The 24,194-nt window shown below is 37.8% G+C and overlaps 1 protein-coding gene across 1 annotated transcript; it reads left to right on the top strand.

Annotated features, from left to right (window-relative positions):
• Nucleotides 1–321: 321 nt before the first annotated feature.
• LOC140158600 (uncharacterized) lies at nucleotides 322–22,279 on the top strand. Its single transcript, XM_072181756.1, has 10 exons — nucleotides 322–391; nucleotides 1,540–1,952; nucleotides 3,826–4,800; nucleotides 6,949–7,404; nucleotides 7,821–7,901; nucleotides 8,339–8,896; nucleotides 9,535–10,005; nucleotides 14,200–14,355; nucleotides 15,180–15,638; nucleotides 16,333–22,279. Exons 2-10 carry the CDS (start codon nucleotides 1,646–1,648, stop codon nucleotides 17,631–17,633), a joined length of 4,764 nt encoding a protein of 1,587 aa, XP_072037857.1. The 5' UTR covers nucleotides 322–391; nucleotides 1,540–1,645; the 3' UTR covers nucleotides 17,634–22,279.
• Nucleotides 22,280–24,194: the final 1,915 nt, after the last annotated feature.

Below are 24,194 nucleotides of genomic sequence, written 5' to 3' on the forward strand. Positions count from 1 at the left end.
TGAAGTACACTACTTTTGCCCCCATGTTTAGCATTCCAATTGGTCAATTTCATTATTACTTAGCATTGGTTTACACATAGTCCTAGTTCTCCAAGTCTGTAGACCTTCTTTGGTGTGTGTTGATGAAAGAAAAAGATCAATGACTAATCATATGAAACCTCAAAAATGAGAACAGGTGTTAGTAGGCTTTGATTTTCTGTACCCAATCATCCGTAAAGTTCTAAATTTTCATAAAGTTGTGACATAGCACTGTTATCAGTTTTACAACAATGTTGCAATACTTTTAGAACTAATGTCTAGTACATTTTGTTTCATGCAGATGTGAAGCCAACTGTTGTCAAGAGAGAAGTGATAGACTTAGCATATGATGAACAAACTTCAACCACATCAAGTAAGCTGATGTCTCTCTCATTTTTATTGTTTGAAGAGTTTCTTCTAGTTCTCCCTCCATCAAATCAGTTAAAGACATTTGTTGAGCTCTTGTGCTTTTTGTATGTGTTTGTAAACACTGCCAAATGAGACCATACATTATAAAACAGACCTACCATTAAAATATGGGCATACATTTTCCCCAAAAAATATTTTTACCATTGTCCAAAACAATAATAAATCCCATTACAAAGTACCTGAGAATGTGGACTATAAAAGTTGACACAACACAAGCCCCGATCTTGTAAGCTTGCACATCTGTGAGTGAAGGCATATTAACCAATCACAATTTTGCATACAAAAGTGCTAGGTACTCTGCGAGAATCATCAATGGTTGCCATTCATGCATTGAGCAGCGAGTGCCAGCAAGGACGATAGTTTCACGATCAGTTTACTTTAAGGGCTCATATTGAAATTCCCTTACACAGGAAGTTGTGCGCCATCCTGCAGCTTTTCTGTGCTAGCCTTCTTTTGTTAAAATCCTGTGTGATTATATAACACTGCAATTAGCCACTTAAATTAGGAGCGCGCTTTCCTGGGTTGTGCGATGAGCCATAGTCAGTTTGTTTTCTTCCCATTCATCATGGACCACTTCAAAAGGCAGGGTGTATCACTGATGCATATTATCCATCCGTTTTATGACCGAGCTTTCCTGAGGCACGCGCTTAGCGAGGGGAATCCTGCCTTCTTTCTGTGTGAAAGCGTGGTAGGGTATTTCAATATGAGCCCTAAGCATGTATTTTAAAATATGGTTTTGACTTCATCAACTTAAAATTCCAAAAATGATCAAGGAGCAATCCTTGAAAGCAGAGTATTGGGTGAAATGGAAATTCATAAAGTCGTCTCAGAAAGGAGAAAATCATGTACGATGTGCATTTTGCAGTGTGGATTTTCAGCATCGCTCACACTCACTGTGGATTGTATGACATTGTACGTAAGCAAGTCTAGGCGTGATATTTTTGAAAATATGTTTAAATTTTAATGAAAAATACAACAAGTTAAAGTTCGGCAGGTTTGCATAAAAGGTGAAAAAGCTTGAACGTTGGCTATGATTGGATACTTAATTGTGTTTGTACTAAATCTATTTTGTATCTCTCTCATTAACATTAGGTTCAAATCAGGAGGCTAGATTTTGCACAGATGTACCTAAAAGAGGCACCTCCCAACACATTTGTATGTAAAGCGTACCACAATATTGGATGTTGTGAGGGCAAACATGGACTTGCATGGTAGGGAAATGTGTCTGCTTGTTCTGAAAGCAATATGCCAAGAGAAATCTGTAGATCTCATTTGTAATACGAGAGTGGAGAATCAACTTGATAGTATTGTTTCAAGATACAGACATGAATTTAGATTTACTGCATCAGGCTGGCCATTGAAAGTGTCAGTGTCAGACTTTGTTAATAAAGAACAGTTTGAAGAGATTCGTAGAGAGCATGAGAAAAGTGTGGCCCAAAGCAACAGTGTGGATGCATCTTCTGTGACTGAGGTCAAGATGGAGACTGAAGAAGTCCCTTTTGAAGGTATGTGCAATTTTTTGCATGGGATAGGTTTTAATTTTTGAAGTACAGGTGATCTCTCCATTTAACTTCCTCAGGAAAGTAATGCGTTGTTCACCTTAAGGTGGATTGGAGGGGAGCATGATATAATGGTGAGACAAATAAAGCTGACACACAAGGGGAATCATATGGGTCCTTAAAGGAGATCCCAAGACTTTAATAAAAGGGGTGTCATTTGTGCCCCATGTGCATGAATTTCCTTGGAAGGGGGACAACACCCATAAGTTTTTATATATTGTTGGCTTTAACCAAAGTATGGTACTCTTTACTTAAGAAAATATAAATGTGATTATGGCTCCCTTAAAGGAGTATTTCGTGATCCTAGCATCCTCTATTTATGTCATTTTTCATTAGATATCCACGAAAAAAACCTATTCCCAAACTTTCAGTTGATTCCGATTTTGCGTTCGCGAGTTATGCATGATTATGTGTATTACACTGCTCCATAGGATAGACAATGCGTTGTAATTTCGTTCTGGTGCACCAGAACGAAATTCAAATTTCACGATATCTTTGCTAAACTAATTAATCTGCAAGAAATATTTTGTACATAAACATTATGTAGCCAGAGGTTTCCAGTGATATAAAAATCTCAACTTTTTTTGAGAAAAGTGGGGGATGAGGCTGTGGATCACGAAATGCCCTTTAACTCATTTCCTACAAGATCAACAATGTGTTATTCTTATAATTTGGTTCACCCAGAGTTTGTTAGTGATGTATGTGCATATTTCGCTGGCCTAAGCAGTGAATCGCGCCGGTCAAGTAAATCACGCCAAGTGTACACTCACGCGTGCAAGAGCGATTTGTCAGCAAGCTTGCGGCGCAACCGTGAAAAAGCATTGACGGCACTACCAAACTAAGTGAACCAAATTATAAACACTTGAGAATGTTCTTGCAATCTTATTGGTTCTTGCCCGCGTGACATGACACAATATATCACACACTTTAGCGCGTGCATGTCGACGCGATACTCATACACATTATTTGGACCAATCGGGAGGTGTACATGTATAGCAACAACGGGACTGATTGATTCTGAGCCCTAGGTAATTCCTTGTAAAATGTAGGATTTAATTTGAATGAAATTTGGTATACTTATGATTATATATTTATGTGTTTAAGAATGAGAATAAAGGTATTGTTTTTAGCCGCTGTCTTGCATCTATCGTCTCATATAACACGCAACATCATTATTTTTGGCGTAAAACAACTCGGCTTTGCCTTGTTGTTTTACTTAAAATAAGGATGTCGCCTGTGTTATATGAGACGATAGATGCACTCCTCTGCTGACTAAAAACAATACCTTTATTCTCTAAATATTAAAGGCATAATATACGATCTTATAATATGAAATTAGTTAATTTTTTTCAAACCTGATTTTTTGGCATATTTGTAATGTTTACACATGTCACAGCTTGCACCTAAATTGAATCAGCCAAAATTGTTGTGTTTATAGGTCAACAGAGCAATTTGGACATGTCTGCCATAGAACTCTGTGTTAAACAACCAAAATAGCCAATGAGGGTTCTTTCAATTTCTCTTGTTATTTAAGCTTAAAATGGACAGAAAGCCTTCCGGCAGTTATTACTTATATCATTTCAGCATTTTGGGCAATGAATAACAAAATACAAATTTGACGGAAATCATACATTAAGGCTTTAAGAAATGCATTGAAAAATATGTCTCCTCTCCTGATCCCAGCTGTCCTAAACATCCTCAAAAGAGTGGTATGCAGTTCACCTCCAATGTTATCAGTCAAAAAAAGTAAGCTACGCATATTCTGTACTGTCTCATTTATTATTTTGTTTTCTATATTTTTTTATTTGTTTCAACCTAGACTCAAATGATGATGAAACCATCAAAGATGGAGAAAGCTTGTCTGGGGGAAAGACAGACTCAAATGATAATATAACCAGCAAGGATGGAGAAAGCTCATGTGGGTGCAAGACAGACTCAAATGATAAAGAAACCATCAAGGATGGAGAAAGCTTGCCTCGGGGAAAGACAGAATCAAATGATAACATAACCAGCAAGGATGGAGAAAGCTCATCTAGGTGCAACACAGACTCAAATGATAACAAAGCCATCAACGATGGAGAAAGCTCATCTGGGTGCAACACAGACTCAAATGATAACATAACCAGCAAGGATGGAGAAAGCTTATCTGAGGGAAAGACAGGCTCAAATGATAATGAAACCAGTAAGGATGGAGAAAGCTCATCTGAGGGAAAGACAGACTCAAATGAGAATGAAACCATCAAGAATGGAGAAGGCTCGTCTGGGTGCAAGACAGACTCAGATGATAACCTAACCAGCAAAGATGGAGAAAACTCATCTGGATACAAGACAGAATCAATGGATAACAAAACCATCAAGGAAGGAGAAAGCTGGATTGGATTAAAGAGAAGTGCAACAATAGACTTCAATATGAGTGCAACAACTGTGCTTGATGTTGTCAGGGAGAATCTTCACCTTTCATCTACTGACATTGCAGTACATGTGTTTCAAGCTATATGCCAAGAGAAATCCATTGAGTTCATATTTACTGACAAAATGGAGCATCAAATTGTGAAATACACAACCGCCATAAAAAGAAACCTCATAAATGATGATGGCAAGATGACGTTTACACCATTTAGAGTGATGGTATCTGACTTTGTCCAAGAGGAGCAGTTTGATCTGATGTGTGAGGAAAGTGCTGTCCACAAGAAGTCTAATCCCCATTTCAACTTATGGCATGGTCCATTTGCACGATGGTACTCATTGGCTGGAAACAAACAGAAGGAATCTGAAATGAAATTGAGAAGTAAAGGTATGTCTAGGTTTATTTCACCTTCTTGGCCAAGACAAATTGTGATCATACACCACAAATGAGTCGTAAAGTTGGCAAATTGTATTCTGAGTTACAGTGTAAAATGTGCATGAAGATCATATTAATAGGTACCTCAAGTTTGTGCTACATGTATCTCATTTTGGTAGTGACAGTCAAACACCTTTTAAACCAATCAATAATCCTGTTGTTGAAGAGGTTATTAAGCTTCTACCTATGTCTATAAAATTCTTAGATAGCTCTAGTCTTTGTTTGCTTTGTTTGAAGGAGCAAAGTTCAACAAACCATAACCCTGCTTCTAGATATCGTTTGAAGTCAAATGATATAGCATTTTAAAGTTTACTAGTGGGATACCCGCGCTTTGCGCGGGTCCCCGCTAGATGAGTAATCAGTAAATGGGGGCGTTCACTATAACAGGAAGAATTTCTGAACAGGTAGAATCATTGAAAAGGTACATTTTATTTATCTAAATCTGTCTCTTCTTACATTTTCTTTTTTAGTTTCTTCTGCTCAGATTTATTTAACCCCGTTCCCATTATTTTCTAAATCTATTCTTTCATCACTTTTAGCTTCTTTTTTTATTTGCTGCTTGTGATTTCCCGTTTCCATGTTTTTTATTTAATTCTGTTCTCATTATTTTGGCTTCCTTTTTTCTTACATTTCCTGATTAGTTTCTTTCCTTTGTTTCGTTCCCGTTTCATTTAGTTACTTTCACCCCTTATCATAATCCCGTGAGAGACCCGTCCATGTACCTTTTTGTCCTTTATTTTTCCTTCTTTCCAGATATCATATCCACTGGTCTCTGGCTCATAGTCGTGTGTGGCTCTCGCGCCGCTTACGTGACATTTGCTTAATCGCGCATTACATGCACGCTGGCGCCGACGCGCTGCCGACCAGCTGCAGTGACGCATAGGCTGGTAACCGATTTTCATAACAAAAACCCCGTTTTTACCCATATTTTCACTGTTTTTGCAGCCAATTCTTGACTGTTTTCAACCAAATAAAGTTTAAACACATTGCCGTATATTCATCGATCTCCCGTATGAATTTGGCGACATTTGGATCGAAATTGACGGAGCCTTTACGTGCATACATAGATAGATACATAGATACATAGATACAACATTCCCCTCTTTATAGTAAGATGATATATATTTTCTAAACACAAACTAAAACAAAATTGACCGGGGACTGACTTTACGGCTCATTTATGGTGTACAATGTACGGTCACAATTTGTCTTGTTTACAGGGTAGTCAATGGATTAATTTGAATTGAACCATATATATGTGTTGCCTTCGCTCATCCACCAAGATTCTGCTTCATAACCCCAAATGGAATCTTGCTTCATGTGGTCATTGGTCATTTTCTGATGCAGCACCTGTATTTTGGAACTCAGTTCACATGGACATCAAAACAGCTCCAAATGTCAGATTTAAAATTTAGTCATTTGTATTCTTAGAGCATATTCCATGTAAACGCCACTAGCTGAATATCAATTTTGTCTTAGATATTAGGCGTTATTATAATGCGATTGAGCAAAGTGTTTTCAATTTCAATAAATGAGCTATTCTCAGAGCTTCATTTTGCTCAAAACCCCATCATAATTAGACTTGCGGTTCCAGAGATATGGTCATTTTAGTGGTGCTCAGAACAATGAAATAAGGAAGTTGAATACCATTATTGTTATATCTCTGAATCAATATTTCCGACATCTGACTCATTTTGCTTGATCACATCACATATACCGTATTCATTCCAATAAGCGCCCATGCCCCAAAAGCGTCCACCCAGGGTATTTTCAATTTGCTAAAGGGTACCATTAATGTTGAAGTGACAGATAGACGTCGATACAGTGATATAGCTGGAGGACTACAAGCCCTGTGTAAACTTGCAAAACATTTTCTGCATCAGAAAAGCTACTAGAATGTCTCAGGACCCTTTTATAACCTACATCAATTTGTCTCTAATAAACGCCCCTTACGAAAAAATTAGGTAAACCAGGTAAAAATAAGCGCCCATGCAAAATGACTTTGTTAAGCGCGCTGGGCGCTTATTGGAATGAATACGGTAAGTTGTTTTGAACTTGAACATATGTTATTATTTTCATGTTTTTCCAATCTCATTTCAGGAGCTGATAGAGAGCCCAAGCAGACTGTCTCATACATGTATTCGGAAACTGAAACCTACTTGTATATTAACTGGTCCCCTTTGAGAAGCATCATGAAAAGAAACGGGTGGCAGTTGGCACAACCAGTATATGAAACACTTATTATGAAGGTCATTTGTGAAGAGCAATCCGTAGATTTGATTCGCACACCAAGACTGAAAGATCAAATTATTCGCTTCACCTCTATGCTGAGGTCAAAGTATAAAAAGTTAGGTCCTTCCTATAGGAAACACTTCTGGGCTCATATTACTCAGGGTCCACCCTGGGCATGCAAGATCTTGGCTTCAGAGTTCCACAGTCGTGAGCAGTTCCAGAGGATTTGTCATGAGAGTGTACAGCATGGACCACACCCAAAGTGGACAGAATTTGTGAATCGGCAGGATTTTGAAGTACCACTTGCAGCGCTATCCCATGAAGGTATGTTTCATTTAAATATCATTTGCCCTATTGAAAGTGTAGATTTCACCTGTCTGTGGCACATTACATTGTAATGTGCCACAGACAGGTGAAATCTAATTTACAAGTCCGCACGCTACTTGTCCAAATATGAAATGCACTACTTTGGTACAATTTCAATTGTATCGTACTAGGCTTTTTATTTGAGAAATCCAGAAAAATTTATATTTTCAAGAAAAAATGGATGACAATATATTTCGAGTCTACGGTTTGTTTACAAGTAATATGAAGTCAATAAATCCTATGGAAATTAATCTATAATTTTCATATAATTTACCTACTCTGCACTGATTTAACAATAAATGTTTGTAATTTGGGCATTATAACTTTAAAAATACATTTTAATTGGTAGCCCTATATATTGATTTTGTTGTCAGATATGAGCGAGATTGTTGTGAAGACAGAAGGAATAGACCAGGATGAGTTGAGGGATATCACTCAGACACCACTGCTAACAGGCAAGTTGATCAAATGGAGTATTGTCACTAATTGTATGCAGGGAGGTATCCAGGGAGTACTCAGGGTCTGGGCTTGGGACAAAATGACAATATTTTTTTATTTACAATAAATTCATTCATTCATGTACATTATTTTTACTCATCAAATAGCAAAAAAAACTAGAATACATACAAAAACATAATACAAGTGAGAGTGAAGGAATCACAGGAAAGGCCAAGAAGAGGCCTGAAAGTATGTGATCCCTTAATTGGTTAATTCATCATTTGACATGGCAGCAGATTGTCATTTCAATGAAGAAAAAAAAAATGTTTTAACTCAATATCATGTCAGAATGCTTCAACAAAACCATTAATTTTGCCTGTCCCAGGAGCAAACTGTACCCTTCATACATGACCAGAATGCTGTTCATGTTGTGTTTCCATTTTTGACATTTCAGATTCCAGTGCAAGTCACGAGGCTGACCCTGATGAGGAAGAATATGATGTGACTATAACCAACTTGAATGTGAAGCGGTCAACAATGCAAAATATCATGAAACAAAATCCTCAACTGCCTGACAGATCAAAAGAATTAAACAAGCTTGTGTTTAAAGCAATTTGTCAAGAAAAGTCTGTGGATTTGAAATATACAAAAAGACTGGAACATCAGATTTCTTGGTTCATGCACTTGATCAAGTCTGAGATGGAGTTAGATAAGGTAGTAGATTGGCCATGTAAGGTGGTGCTTTCAGAATTTGTCAATCAAGAGCAGTTTTACCATCTTCGTCGCAAGAATGCAAGGGACCGGTTGCAAGAAAGAAGTGACATGAAGGAAGGCAAAGATTCCAAGGACCAATTAAAAGAAGGGAGTGGTATGACGGAAGACAGAGATACCAAGGACCAATTACAAGAAGGGACTGACATGAAGGATGATAAAGATACCAAGGACCAATTACAAGAAAGAAGCGACATGAAGGAAGACAACGATTCTGAAGTGCCAGGAGGAAATACAAAAGGTATGTATAGAGATATACATTATAGTGGTGAGCGTAGGCTGTTTTGTAAAAGGGAATATTACATACTGCAACAAAAAAGTATCACAATTTCAAAACTGATTGGGGTAAAAAACCATATTGGGGATACGTTTTCATTACTCTGATCACGATAATGGTATGACAGTCGGCAATATTTTGATAAAAATGTGTCTTCAAAAATATGAAATTTACCACATTAAAAGCGAATGGGCCGCTACATTTGCCTGTCATAAACATCGCAGATCAGCAGCCATTACAGCTTTAAACTGCAGATTACGTAATTTACGTGCATGTATGTGTAAATACAAATTGCAGTAAGGCTTTTGAACTGGATACAAATACACATTTTGGCAAAACTTAAACTCAACATAAAGAACGGCTCATTAAAGAACTTTGGTTAGATAAAGGGTTTTGAAGCTGCCCACATTATCGCCATTATCGTTTATCGCGAAAAACATTGCTGGCAATATCGCGACAAAGAAAAAGTGCCAATGAATATACCTATGGACCAGTATGTTCAGTATCCATCCTCATACATGTATCAAGTGATGTGGATATATTTCCATGCATTATAATAGCTATTAAATTATATTTCCTATTTGAATACATTTTGATTTCAGATTCTGCTATAGACTGTAAGACTGCAACATTGTGCAAGAATGCTAGAGTCCCCATCAATTTTAACCACAAGACAGTGCTAGATATCGTCAAAGAAAACCTGGATTCACCGCCATCAGTAGTAGATCAACTTGTGTTTAGTGCTTTATGCAAAGAGGAGTCTGTGGATTTAATATACTCTGATAGACTGAAGGGTCTGATACATAAGCTTATTTTCAAGTTAAGCTCACAGCTCAGAAATGTGGCTGGTATAACTAATTTATACTGGCCTTGTAGAGTCCACGCTTCAGAGTTTCACATCCAGAGTCAGTTTGTCCAAATGTGCATAGACAATGAACAATACACAACGAGAAAAAAGAACACAGACAGTGAGCCTGTTTATAAGAAGTGTAAGGTTTCCAGTCGCTACTGCAAAGTTACTCCTCCAAACAAGAAGTGTCGTAGTGGCCACAATGTTGATTTGCATTTTGAAGGTATGTACTTCCAAATAGGCCACTAAAATATTGTTTTAAACATTTGATTGAATGGACTGCACTTCGCCATGATTACGGTGAAGGACACTGGCTCAAATCCTTTGTTTGGAGCCAATCAATAATTTCACGCACAACCTCTATTACTATAAATATTCGGTTCATCACTAACAAAGGCTTGCACATCTGAAACCATTTGATATTATTAAATAAGTCTACCACAGAGAAGTAAACACATTATGTAATATTTCTCCATGTACTAAATTTATTCAGCTTATAGAGTGTATGCGATAAACCAACCGGAACGGTATAACAATTGAAATGGCAGCCGGAGGACAGTTCTAAGATAACTTAAGATGACAGAGGGACAGGTCTCTAGATCGATTCCACAACCATTCATACCTTTAATATGTTTTATTGTATTATCATTTGAATTTTCCTGTGGTCACTTATGGGGACTAGCTCGAGATACTCTAGCTAAAATACAGGTTTACATTTACTATCTTACAATATCTTGCTGTATTTCAGCTAGAGCTCCAAACGACAAGCTTCCGGGTTTTTTTGGAGAACAATACTGTTACATAAGACGAAGAAGAAGCCCGCCTACTTTGACTATGAATAAGTTTATTACATAAGCTTACATAATCGCATGGTCTTTATGCCTAAATGACTTTAATTCATCATTTGCAGATGTAAATATAAGCTTGTCCTGTTCCTATGCACTTACGGTAACTCCTGACATCACCAAATCAGCAATCGTTGCACTCTTACCCCTGCAATTTGTATTTTCTTCTTCACCTCCATGTGCGAATTCTCCATCTTGGACAACGCCAATATTTTGAAAATGGCGTTTAAAAGCAGGTGGTGAGCGCCATGCACAAATTCTCTACATTCAGTCAATTTCCTCTCAAACTATCGATGGGATTAGTTTGACATTTTAAAACGCTTAAAATATCATACACAAGTAGGCCTAGATGTTAATAAATAATATTAATGCAAGCTAAAACCATAATGAACCCCACAAAACTAACTATTAATCAAATACAGTGACACTTTAAATTCGCCGTGTTGGTTAGGCTCCGATCACTCAGTGTGCAAATTGAACGGCGAGTACCAGTGATTTACGGCAGCTGCGAAATGTATGGAAAGTACCATGTACAGTTGAGCAGTTTTGCCGTGTCTCTCTATCATGTCACTCGCCGCCTGCTAGTCAATTTCAATATTGCGGAGTTTGCGCACTTCACTGGTAAAAATGCAATAGCTGATAATAGGGGTGTTTGGAGCGAACTTGTGTTTTGATGTGCAGGTTAAATTTTAAACAAATCATTATTTGGTGTTTTCGCTCAAAATACTATTTTTGTTCTTTTTCTCTATTGATTGCAAGATCATAGAGGAATGGAAGTGATGCCACAATTTTCATCCGAACCATGAAATAAGATATGCATACCCTCTTATAAAATGCTAAGCCCAGCTGACCTTTGACATTTTTCGCCGTCTTCATCGATAGACATGAAGGAGTATTTCAGGTTACAAACTACCCGAAATTCTGCAAGCATCATTGGAAATGCTGCCACAATTTTCGTTCAAATCATCTAAACGAAGTAAGCTAAACGCGATCTGTACTTTTGTAACATTCCGATCGCTTTTGATCACCTGTTATCGGGAAATTTCTGGACACACGTGAGTTATTGATACCTGCCAATCATTGGTGTTTATGTGTTACGTGCACAATGGTGTTATAACATACATTAGCATGGACACAATTGAAATTACAGTGCAATGAAATTGCGCACCAGATCTATAGAAATAACCTTGCCCGGTTTTATGCAGAATTAGACCCTGTCTGATGGGGACAGAATTTTATTTAAATGAGGATGACTCTGTCATGAGTATTGCATACCCTCTATTAGAACCAAGGCTAACCTCTTTACTATTATAAACAGTTGAAAACAGACCCTTTTGTCAGCTGAATGTGTTTCATGATTACTAGAGAACATCTTTTTACAGTAGTGCCTATCAACTGTAACAACTTTGTATTTGCTGATGATAATGTGCTTATATGAATAAGTGTTTTGGATGCACCATGAGTTGATGAGTGCCACTGTATTGATCCAATAAAATTGAATTGAATTGATCTGATTCTAACCATTTGAAGTTGGTTCTGGTTGTAAGTACCTATTTGAATATGCATTCAATTCAATATTTCAATGGACTGTTTCAATATTATGTAATGCCGATACAAACTAAATTCAGAGCAAGGCCTTAAAAAAATGTTCAGTTTGCCACTCCAGTTCAATTGCCTGGTAGCATAATGCCACAGTACACATAGGTGGAATTTATTTAGCTCATGATGCCAAGTAATACAGATAGGCCTACAACACATAGGTGGAATTTATTTAGCTCATGATGACAAGTAATACAGATAGGCCTACAAGTGGGCCTACTACAAGAATGAAAACTAAGTTGTGGCTGGTTGGTTTTCCTGTGGATAAGTTGAATGACAGCAAACTACCATCAAGAAGAGAGGTCTTGGCATCATTTTTATATCATAAGAACATTGAAAAAAAGACAATCAGAGATGCTGCACACGCCACTGCAAGTGATGTTCTGAATGTATATTATAAACTTGGAGTAACAGCTCAAATGAAAAAGAATGTGGTTCCTAAAATTGAAGGTTTGTTCACCCAATGGGGCAAATTGAAGAAGAACAAGAGTAAGAGAACAGAGACTCAGGGGAAAAAGGAAATGGACTGGCAAAAGGACTTAAATAACATGTTTGACATCACTTATCATGGACCCAAAGCAGCCTCTGATAGGTGTGCAAGAGAGAAATCCCAAGTGGAAATAAGAAAGAAAAGTGAAGATGGACAAAAAGGTGATGAAGGTAATATAACGTCATCTGCAGAATCGGATAAATTCTCCATCCAAATGACAGTGCTCTTTGTTACAAAAGGACAATTGCTTGTACTTTAAATAATACAGAAATAATGGACACTTTGAGCAGTTCATACATAAGTATATAGCAAACATACAAATTTTTTGAAATAGCCAACTACTCACTGGCTGTTGAATATGTTGCTGTTACCCCTATTTTGCCCTTTTTACAAATTAAGATTTTTTATTGATTTGAGGATATTTTATCCTGAATTTTCTTTCACAATTATGTTACAACTCTCTGATGACAAAAGTTTTTAAGGAAATATCTCAGATAAATATTACTTTCCAGTACTTTGTTGAAACTAGTTAAAATCACCATTGACTTTATGTGCAAAATTTAAATGCTTGGTAGGGACCTCTAAAATTTGTTCAAAATGTATAATTTTTTTCATGCGATGTTTTTTAACCATAATGTACCAAATGTGAGGGTAGCCCATTAAAAATCTAAAAAAATTTTTTCAGATTCACCTTACCACACATAGTGCAGCTATGAGCAAGTTTATTTGTCATTGGATTTGAATGTTCATGCAAAACCATTTGTCATTTTCAGCCAATATTACATATTTGAACAGTTCAAATCCTATTGCAACCATTATTATGTTTTGATGAATCCAAGTGTGTGAAAATAGTGGATCCAAAATATAATAATAATAAAATTGGATGCTTTACGCCTAATATTTATTGGTCTCGCTATGAGTTTCAAAATACATATAATATTTTAAAACTCAAAGCTCGACCAATAAATATGGGCTCAATTGATCCAATTTTATTGCTGCATATTTTATTAGCTGCATTATGGGTACTATCAAGTATATGTAGTATCCAAGGTCACATACGGAAGTCAACGGTCATGTGAGGTTGTTTGTTTGCCACTCATACAGTATGACATTCGGCTATTATATTGACCTTATTATAATATATTTCCGAAATTTAATCGCCCCATGGTGAAGGCATCCCAATCAACACTTTGCGTCGAAAACGGCAATGTTTCTAGTTCATTAAGTCACCATGGCTACAAACTGTGAGCTATCCAGACAAATGAGGTATCAAAATTTGCAGAATTAACCTGGGCTTGTTTTTGTTATTCCAGTTTTTAAATTTGATGCGTATATATTGAGTTTTATCTAGTGATAAAGGGGAGTAATTACTGTTTGGTAGGCGTTTATTATATTGGCCTCTGTATTTAACTTTGAACAAATCTTCAGACAACTTGTTTATGACCGCCATCTCTATTTTTTCTTCAAATATATTCCCTACTAGATTCTGATAGTACAGATTCAAAAGGTGATGATGACTTGTGCGACTTCTTTGGAGCCGAGACAACAACAGATTCCGTACAGGAAGACAAAGAAGGAAACAAAACAAAGAAAGGGAAGAAACATGTGAAATCAGCAAAGAAAAAAGAAACAATATCAGGTATGTACCGGGAGCTTGACATTGACAGGGGGTATTACCTGTGAGCATGGACTTTCAAAACTCAGTGCCCTTAACATGTATAACTGTATGAGCATTACTTTAAAAGTGTGCCCCTCTACAAGTACAGGGTACACAACTTCCCCCTAAATGCTTTGTTAAATAAATCGAAAAATATGTGACGAAATGCAAACATATAAAAAGGTATGGGTAGCCTTATTTGTTTTGCACATATGGAACAAATTATAGCGTCAGACATCATTCTGTTCAGTCACAATAGTTCATTATGTACAAAAAAGAGTGTTAAAAGTTGCATCCGAGTCCATAAGAATCAACTTGCAAACAATAATTCTGCTACGGACTTGGGTGCAACTTTTAAAACTGGCTCTTTTCTTACACAATTAACCGTTGTGACTGAACGCAATGTGTGACAGTATAAATTGGTCCAGATGTGTAAAACAAATAGGGCTACAATGTATACATAAATATTTACATTTTATGAAATATTTTCAGACTTATTATAAAAAGTATTAGGGTGGGAATTTAAAGTTGTGGACCTTAGAAGTATGACAAGAGGCATTTCTATACCTTTTACAAGTATTGGCCTTTTTCTTACTCCCTTAGCAAGTAAATGATCAATAACAATTTTCTCGACTCTGACCTTGCATTATATCACAGATTTGATACAAATCCTTTGTTATAACAACTGGGGCGCTTTGGGATTAGCTCACTTTTGAAAAAGGCGGGGAAAAGGTGTGGAGCATACATCCACACTTCACTTTGAATTTTTGTGTTTTTCTTTCACATTTCTTCCAATGTCATTTCAGGAGCTGATAGCAAACCCAAGCAGACTGTGTCATATCATGCAGGAGTAGGACCTTCAACCTTCTTGTATATTAACTGGTCCTCTGTGATAGCCATCATTAAAAGAAATGGTTGGCAATTGTCACCAAGACAATATGAATTACTTATCCTGAAGGTAATTCATGAAGAGAAGTCTGTGGATTTGATTCTTACACCAAGACTGAAGTATCAGATTCTTACCTTCAGTACCAAACTGAGATCAAATTATCAAAAATGTCCACGTGTTGCTAAGAACCAATTCTGCCGTCAACTAAAACGGAGTCGACCTTGGGCATGCCAGGTTTTTGCATCTGAATTCACCAGTCAAGAGCAGTACCTTAAGATATGCGAGGAGAATAAACAGCATAGACCCCACCCAAAGTGGACAGAATTTGAGAATCCCAGTGATTTTAAAGTGCCACTTAAAGGTGTACCCCTTAAAGGTAGGGTTCTGTGTAAATGTCATTATGTTTGTGTTATTGAAATTGTTATGTATTTAGGCTATTCCTTTTGAAGTCCAAACACCCTCTATGAATGACATGATTTCAAATGGAGTAGCCTATTCAGGTAATCCCATTTGAAATTCACACTCCCTGTGTAGAATATTTAGGTCATGACTTCCATAAGGGGTGTATGGATTTCAATTGGAATATATATGTAGTCCATTTAATTTGGTTTTGTTTGCTTCCTTCGAGCACTGTTGAAGCACAATGAGATGCGCATCAATAGTTAACTGCATGTGTAATGCATAGGGGTAAATACACCACAGCCCATACTGTGCATCAACAGTGCTATTCGCCTATTGCACGGTTCCGCCATGATGTAAAGAGACCCTCGAACTGGCATGACATGAAAGAAAGAATTACAGATCTTTACACAATGTTTTATGGATTGAATGGTTCAATTCCCATTCATACATGCTGTCAGATCGAGGCTCTCCTCACACATGGCGGAACCATGCAATGGGAGAAGTAGATTTGTTTGTAATAGATACTAATTTAGATACTAATTGAGACTTGTAAAGGTAGCATCAGAGTACTAAATTCTGACAGGATTTAAATCTTTATCAATTCTTTACAAAACACCTGTTGCCATGTTTCATGCTGTATTTATTATTTTACTCCCCTGCTTATACAGATGTGGGTGTTACCGCTCGTGACAGAAAATCTTCTGGCCTCTCTTCATATGAAACTATGAAATCGGAGAAAAGAAAGAAGAAAATGAAGCATAAGAAGAAGAAATGGATCCAGTGTGACGAGTGTGAGTGGAAGTTCCGCAAACCAGTCCAGTTACTGCTTCATTCAAAGTGGCATCTGCATGTCTGTTGCTACTGTGGTCTTTCTTACAATAACAAGTACAGTCGAATATCGCATATGAAGAATAAACATCAATATATATCAAACCAGTGTATGTGTCAGGGTAAATGGGTGAAATATAGGCATAGAAAAATGGAGGAACATGTCTGTTCATGGTGTAATAAGCGGTACAGTACAAAGGCTGAAGCCAAGACTCATTACCCATGTGTGCTTCGCTTATCAGCCAACAAGAGGATGTGCTGTATGTGTTATAAAGGATTTCCTTCTGTCCCCAGCCTTATTAGGCACACAAAATACTTCCATTCAAAGTCTTGGAAGTTTATGTCTAGTCTTCAGTGTAAATACTGTGAACGGTACATGGCTGACGTACAGCAGCTAAGGAGGCATATACATAGACATGAAAAGAAGTACAAGAGATTCTGGATGGCAAGAGTAGCTAAAAGAAGTGGCTGGATCAGACTGCAGAGATCACAAGAACAATTGAAACGGACTTCACTCTTCAGATACAATATGATGCCCAACTCTATGATGCCAAATTCCAGCAATATGCTTGCAAAGTCCAGCAATATGCTTGCAAATTCAAGCAATATGCTTGCCAAGTCCAGCAATATGCTTGCAAAGTCCAGCAATGTGTTGCCCAATGTCAGTAGTAGGTTACCAAATTCCAGCAATATGCTGCCGCATGCCAGTAATATGCTGCGCCACTTTGGCAACATGCTGCCAAATTCAAGCAATTTGTTTGCAAACTCTAGCAGCATCCTGCCAAATGCTATCAGTATGATGCCAAATACCAGCAATATGCTGCCACATTCCAGCAGTATGCCGGGGGACTTTGGCAACATGCTTCCAAATTCAAGGAATATGTTTGCAAACGCCATCAACATGCTGCCAAATTCCCACAGTATGCTGCCGAATCCCGCAAATACACTGCCAAATTCGACCAATATGCAGCCACATGCCAGCAATATGTTGCTGCCAAATTCAAGCAATATGTTCCTAACTTCCGGCAATAGGCCTATGCTACCAATATCCAGCAATATGCTCCTAAACTCCAACAATACGGTACCAAATTTCCAGCAACATGCTGCCAATTTCCAACAATATTGTGACCAATTGAAGTAATTTGGTAAAAGCAGTGTGCTCATGAATACCAGCAATGTTCAGCAAAGCACTGGCCTTGGTACAAGCAGTATGCTCTCAAATACCAACAATGTTCAGCAAAGCACTAGCCTCTCACCACTGCGGCCTGAGTTTTGATTCCACACATCGCTGTCAGGGTCTGATTTACCAGGGTATGGGCCCAGACCAGAAAAATGGAATTGTTTGCTTGTCACTAGATCACTTTAAGAAGTTGGGTCGGTGGGTCGGGAAATTTATTTCCCCTCATATCTCATAAAAGTAAAGTGTTAAGTACTTGTTTTTATGTAAAACACTAACTGACCACAGAATTTCCACCGAAGACAAATTCCAGGTAAACCCAACTTTATTTGACATATACATGTCTGGTAGACTCAAAATACTGTACATTTGAAAGAAATTCTGAGGATGATAGTACAAAATATGGGAACCGTCAGCAAGGTACGACTGAATGGGGGAAACATGTAGTAAATATAATTTTATAACATTTCTTTTATAGCTTCAGTTTTTCAGATAAAGTGTGTTATAAATAGTGGCACACCCAGGGTAAAGCAGTGTCTATTGTGTAAAGTATGCAGTGGCCTTACAGTTTTGGTATTGTGGGCTATAAACAGTGGCAAATCAAGGGAGAGAGCAATGTATGTAATGTGTAAGGTATGCAGTGGCCTTGTTGATTAGGCATAGTGTGCTATAAACAGTGGCACACAAAAGGGGAGGGCAGTGTGTCTAATGTGTAAAGTATGCAATGGATTTGACAGAGTGCACTATAAACAGCGGCATAACTAAAGGGAGGGCAGCGTGTCTAATGTGTAAAGGATGCAATGGCTTTGTGGATTTAGCATAGTGTGCTGTAAACAGTGGCATAACCAAGGGGAGAGGGCAGTGTATCGAATGTGTAAAGTAGGCAAAGGCCTTGTGGTTTTTGCATAATGTCATGATGTGTTATAAGAGTGGCATAACCAAGGAGGGCAGCGTGTCTAATGTGTAAAGAATGCAGCAGCTTTGTGGGTTTGGCATAGTGTGCTATATACAGTGGCACGCCAAAAGGAAGGGGGCAGTGTGTCTAATGTGTAAAGAATGCAGCAGCTTTGTGGGTTTGGCATAGTGTGCTATATACAGTGGCACGCCAAAAGGAAGGGGGCAGTGTGTCTAATGTGTAAAGAATGCAGCAGCTTTGTGGGTTTGGCATAGTGTGCTATATACAGTGGCACGCCAAAAGGAAGGGGGCAGTGTGTCTAATGTGTAAAGAATGCAGCAGCTTTGTGGGTTTGGCATAGTGTGCTATAAACAGTGGCACGCCAAAAGGAGAGGGGCAGTGTGGCTAATGTGTAAAGAATGCAGCAGCTTTGTGGGTTTGGCATAGTGTGCTATAAACAGTGGCACGCCAAAAGGAGAGGGGCAGTGTGTCTAATGTGTAAAGTATGCAATGGCCTTGTGGATTTGACATAGTGCATAAACAGCGGCATATAAGGGGAGGGCAGTGTGTCTAATGTGTAGAGTATGCAATGGCCTTATGGATTTGACAGAGTGCACTATAAACAGTGGCATAACTAAGGGGAGGGCAGTGCGTCTAATGTGTAGAGTATACAATGGCCTTATGGATTTGACAGAGTGCACTATAAACAGTGGCATAACTAAGGGGAGGGCAGTGTGTCTAATGTGTAGAGTATGCAATGGCCTTATGGATTTGACAGAGTGCACTATAAACAGTGGCATAACTAAGGGGAGGGCAGTGCGTCTAATGTGTAGAGTATGCAATGGCCTTATGGATTTGACAGAGTGCACTATAAACAGTGGCATAACTAAGGGGAGGGCAGTGCGTCCAATGTGTAGAGTATGCAATGGCCTTGTGGATTTGACATAGTGTGCTATAGATGAGTTTACTTCTGACGTCAATGCCTGGCAGTAAACGCAGGTATCATCACAATTTCCATTGTTTTTTGCTTGGCAGTATGCGCGCATCATATTTTTTGTTCAGGGCTCATGTTTTTAAAATTCCCGCCACATCACAATAAGACTATTGAACAGTGTAGAGGTTGCATGGCGTTCACTAACGCATAAAGATATACCAGTCCCATGCCTTTGTTAAGAAACATTGAGGTCACCTCATCTATAAACAGTGTCGTAACCAATTAAAGGGGGAGGGCAGTGTGTCTAATGCGTAAAGTATGCAGCAGCCTTGTGGGTTTGGCATAGTGAGCTATAAACAGTGGCATATGGGGGGGGCATCTACATGTATGGTGTAAAACAGTGCTAAAGGGAAGATGAATATCAAATCCTGGTCAATCTTATCCCAGTGTTTCAAGCAGTGAGGAACTTTTCCCCCTCCTTCCTAACAAAACACGGCTTGTGTGTTTCTGACCTCACTATTTTTGTTATGGGCTTCTACACCCAAATCACAAAACGGGAATACCGTTGACTATAGAAAAATTACTTAATTCGTGTACATTGTGGAACATACTCTTTACGTGGCTGTGCGTAGTAAGCTGTTGTACGCAGATAACCTCGCAATATGGACGCGTAGAGTAGCGCTGTACGCTCATGTATTAGCATGATTAGTCGCGGAGTAACAAGCGTAGTTGAATGTTCCACGATGTACACAAATTTAATAATTTTTCTATAGTAATAATTAAGGTTTGCCAAGGACATGTTGAAACTATTCATCTCCCTTGATGAGTGACATATGGTCAAGTCCGCCTTATCTGGTCTACATGGGCTCATAAAAAGTAGGGTTACTCAAAGGCACCAATTAAGTAACTGTGCTTACATGGGGCATTTTGAAATAGATTGATGTTTTTGGCATTAAGGCACTAGAGCCAAATTTGTTGATCTTAGAATCGACCACCGATGCTACTTCGATGCTTGTTATTAATGAAATCTCAACTAATTGATCAGAAGTAATGGTAAAATTGTATTAGACAATGCATTAAGTACGAAGATTAAATGTTATAACAATTAATAATAGCGAATTGAAATTTCAAAAATAAATAAGGGTCGACCAAGCATCAATGCTCGATCAAAAGATAAACTAATTTGGTTCTATTTCCTAATATGGGGGCTTAAACCCCAAGTTAACCCTTGTCATGCACCCAGTAGCGACTGAATGATTACAATTTAGGGGGATGAGCACATTTTGTTCCGGTTTTACTGGGACTTTTTGCGTGCACAAAATAAAAATTAATTTCAGACTAATTTCAGTGCTTTTCTGTGCTAAAAAAGGCGATGCACACAGCAATTATTGCTTTATTGTTTCTTCTGTTATCCCTTTGCAAAAAATTAGGGGGTGTGGATGTTCCCCTCATCCTCTTGTTTACGCCACCTATGCATTCACCTGAGTAGTACTATTTTTCAAAACTATCTAGTGAATTACTAAAGAACACTGAAAATAAATGCTAATTCATCAGTCGCAACACATAGTAGCATACGCAGGGGCGTAGCCGGGCAAATAAAAAAACAATTGGGCAAAGATGAAAAATAATTGCATCAGATGCACATCAAAATCCAGGAAGGTTATCTCATACTTGTTTGTATTTGTTTTGAACAAAAATATACACCATTATGTGCAAAATTGCTTTTTGCAGATTTTGTTTTTAAATATTTTGAAAAAAGGCAAATTTCAAAAACCTTCCCTAATTTCACGTCTCTGCTTTATGAAAAGTTAATTGAAATTTTTTTGCTCGGAACAATTATTTTGTATGTTGTCACAAAAAATTTGGGACAAAATGTGCATTTTTGTGACTTTTTTTCAAAATCTGAACATTTTGGTTTAAGTCTGACATTACCATAGAATTACTTGACTCAATTTCCTTTCCAAAAATGTATAGTTTTATATATTTTGGACAGAAAATTCTGAAATAATGAAGTCGGAAAAGGTCCATGTTCTCTCCCATTACTCTGGCCTTAAACCTGCGGCATCACATAGTGGCGGATGTTGATCGTATGTCAGTATGTGAAACAGAACATATCAGATTCTTACGGAATTGTTAACATAGGTCAATTTATTCATTAAAATTATTAATTGATTATGTCGTTATGAATACGACAGAGCGACGAATCCGTAAAATCGCTGTTCTGAGTAAACGGCGTTTGAAAATATTGGTACCATTCCATCGGCCCTTCTAAAATATGAGAACATTCGTGAGCACTCATTTGAAATGTATATTATAGAAAGATCGCCTGATACATAATCACAAGCATACAGTAACTCATTTTGCTCAAAATGCTTGATTCGTCACTCTGCCGAATTCGTAACGATGTATAGTTAAGATTTCTTCCTTGGTGTACTTGAAGAACATAACAAACAGTGGCATAGGGTGGGTCATCCGATTGGGGGCACCGGCCCCCGGGTCTGATTGGGGGGCACAAGCCATTTTTCGGCCATTTTCCTATGGGTGCCCCTATGATGCTACGCCACTGATAACAAATTGGTACTTTTGTGTATGAAAATGCTGATTTTGTATAGAAAATACTTATTTCAAGTCTTGGGAGTAGTGAGTGAAGTGTGAAAAAGGTTTCTCAGCTCTGGATACTATTAACCTAGAGCTATATATAAACATCAGTATAATATTCAATACATTATAAAAGTAAAGGATGCTGATATATAATATTTAATAAAAGTAAAACATCTCATAGTTTTTTGTGTTGTTTCTTAATTTATGACGGCTAGTGGCAATAAAATACATAAGAAAATAGACAAGCATGCTAGGCCTTTGGTGTTAGCCTATTGTATGTATACAGGCCTTGCCGTCTAGATTTTAAAGGCGAGTGGTTAATTACTCGCTAGCATGATGCTAGGCGAGTGGTCGAATTTTCACAAATATCACTTATTTGGGTATAATCAAGTAAAGCTTTGGTCTTAAAATGGTATCTATGTATTTATGTTAAAAATGCGCGTGAAGCATGCTAAAATTTTTGACTCTCTCCGCTTGGAGGGGGCACAAAATCGATTAAATGCTGAATTGGTTGATTCGATGGTAGATTTTGGGAGATTCGCGGCGAGTGATATTAAATGTCTATGGCGAGTGGAAAATCGCTTCGCTAGAAATCGAGTTTAGGCGGCGGTGGCGGCGAGAGCGATCGCTCACCTCAAACGGCAAGGCCTGTGTATAATGTACTAATAAGGCCAAAAAAAAAAAATTGTTTGTTTGTCCATAAAGGCTTATGAAATAGTTGGGTCGGTAGGTCGGATTTTTTTTTGATTTTTTTTTTTTTTTTTTTTTTTACAGATATTGCACTTGAAACTGACAACTGACAAGACTGGTGAATAAGTCCAAACACACAGCACTTCACTGGTTTAACTCTTGAGATGGTTCTGCTGATAGGCCTGGCATTTTCGGGTAATTTTGTACCCGGTACCAGCGCATTTTTCAAGGGGTAACTGGTACCAAATTGCCAAAAAAAAGTTTTTTTATTTTTCAAATTCAATGCATTTTGAAATCATTAATAGACTATGACATGAATACAAATTATCAATTTTCATATTAAAAATACAAAACATCTTAATTTTTTTTTTTTTTTTAGGTCACTATGAATAATCATATCATTTAGGTCTAGGTCCAGGGACACTACAAAACAGAAAAAATAAAAAACTTAAAAAAAAAAAAAAAAAAAAATTTTTTTTTTTTTTGAAAAAATTCAAAAAAAAAAAAAATTCCAAAAAAAAAAGAAAAAAAAGACACGGTCGGGACCAGGGTACACGGTCGGTCGGACGTGGACAAACAAACAATTTTTTTTTTTGGGCCTAATTACAGTAACTCAATTTTCAAAAATGCCTCCTTTAGCCGCCATTGACCAGATCGTGTCAGAAATGTACATTTAAGTTTGTAGGCCTAGCGCTATCGGTGCCCTGATAGGTACCAATGGCTCTTTCAATAGTATTTATAGTGTCAGGCCCATAACCTGGGGGGGGATGCATAGCGAGCAAAAAAAACCAGGTTTTTAAAAATCCGCCCCCACCCCAGTGCAAAAGGTCCAAATTTTGGAGAAAAAAATCCACTTTTTCAAAATCAGCCCCCCCCCCCAAAAAAAAAGTGAGCACATGATGCAAAATGTTCATCAATGTTGCATCAGGGAATTTGCACTGGGATCAAGGGATATTTTTTAAATGTTTATTGAAGATGGTCCAAATTTTCAAGTTTAACCATTCATATAAGCCATTGGGAATTTATTTGGTAAAAAGGTCAAATTTTTAGAAATTTCCCCTGCAAAAACTCCTGGTTACGGCCCCATGTTGTCAAAGTTCATTGAGTTGATTGACAAATTGCTTTCCGCTCCACAGTAGCCTTAAGCCTAGTATGCACCCGGGAGTACGCAATTTCAATGGATTGTGACTGCAGGTTCCTACCGTATATGGGTCATTTATTTGGCAATGGACTTTGGAAGTGACGGGGCGGTGTGGACACAGCAGTTCGAAACTGTCTTTCGGTGAGAGCCTACCATAGGGCCTTTCAGTGAGAAGGTCCAAAAAAGGGGGCCTTTTCGTGAGGCTGGGGAAAATGTGACCAAAAAGGGGGTCATTCAGTGAGACTGGCAAAAATTTTGGATCAA

This window comes from Amphiura filiformis, chromosome 8 (assembly GCF_039555335.1).
Source record: "Amphiura filiformis chromosome 8, Afil_fr2py, whole genome shotgun sequence".
In the NCBI taxonomy this organism is placed as follows: Eukaryota; Metazoa; Echinodermata; class Ophiuroidea; order Amphilepidida; family Amphiuridae; genus Amphiura; species Amphiura filiformis.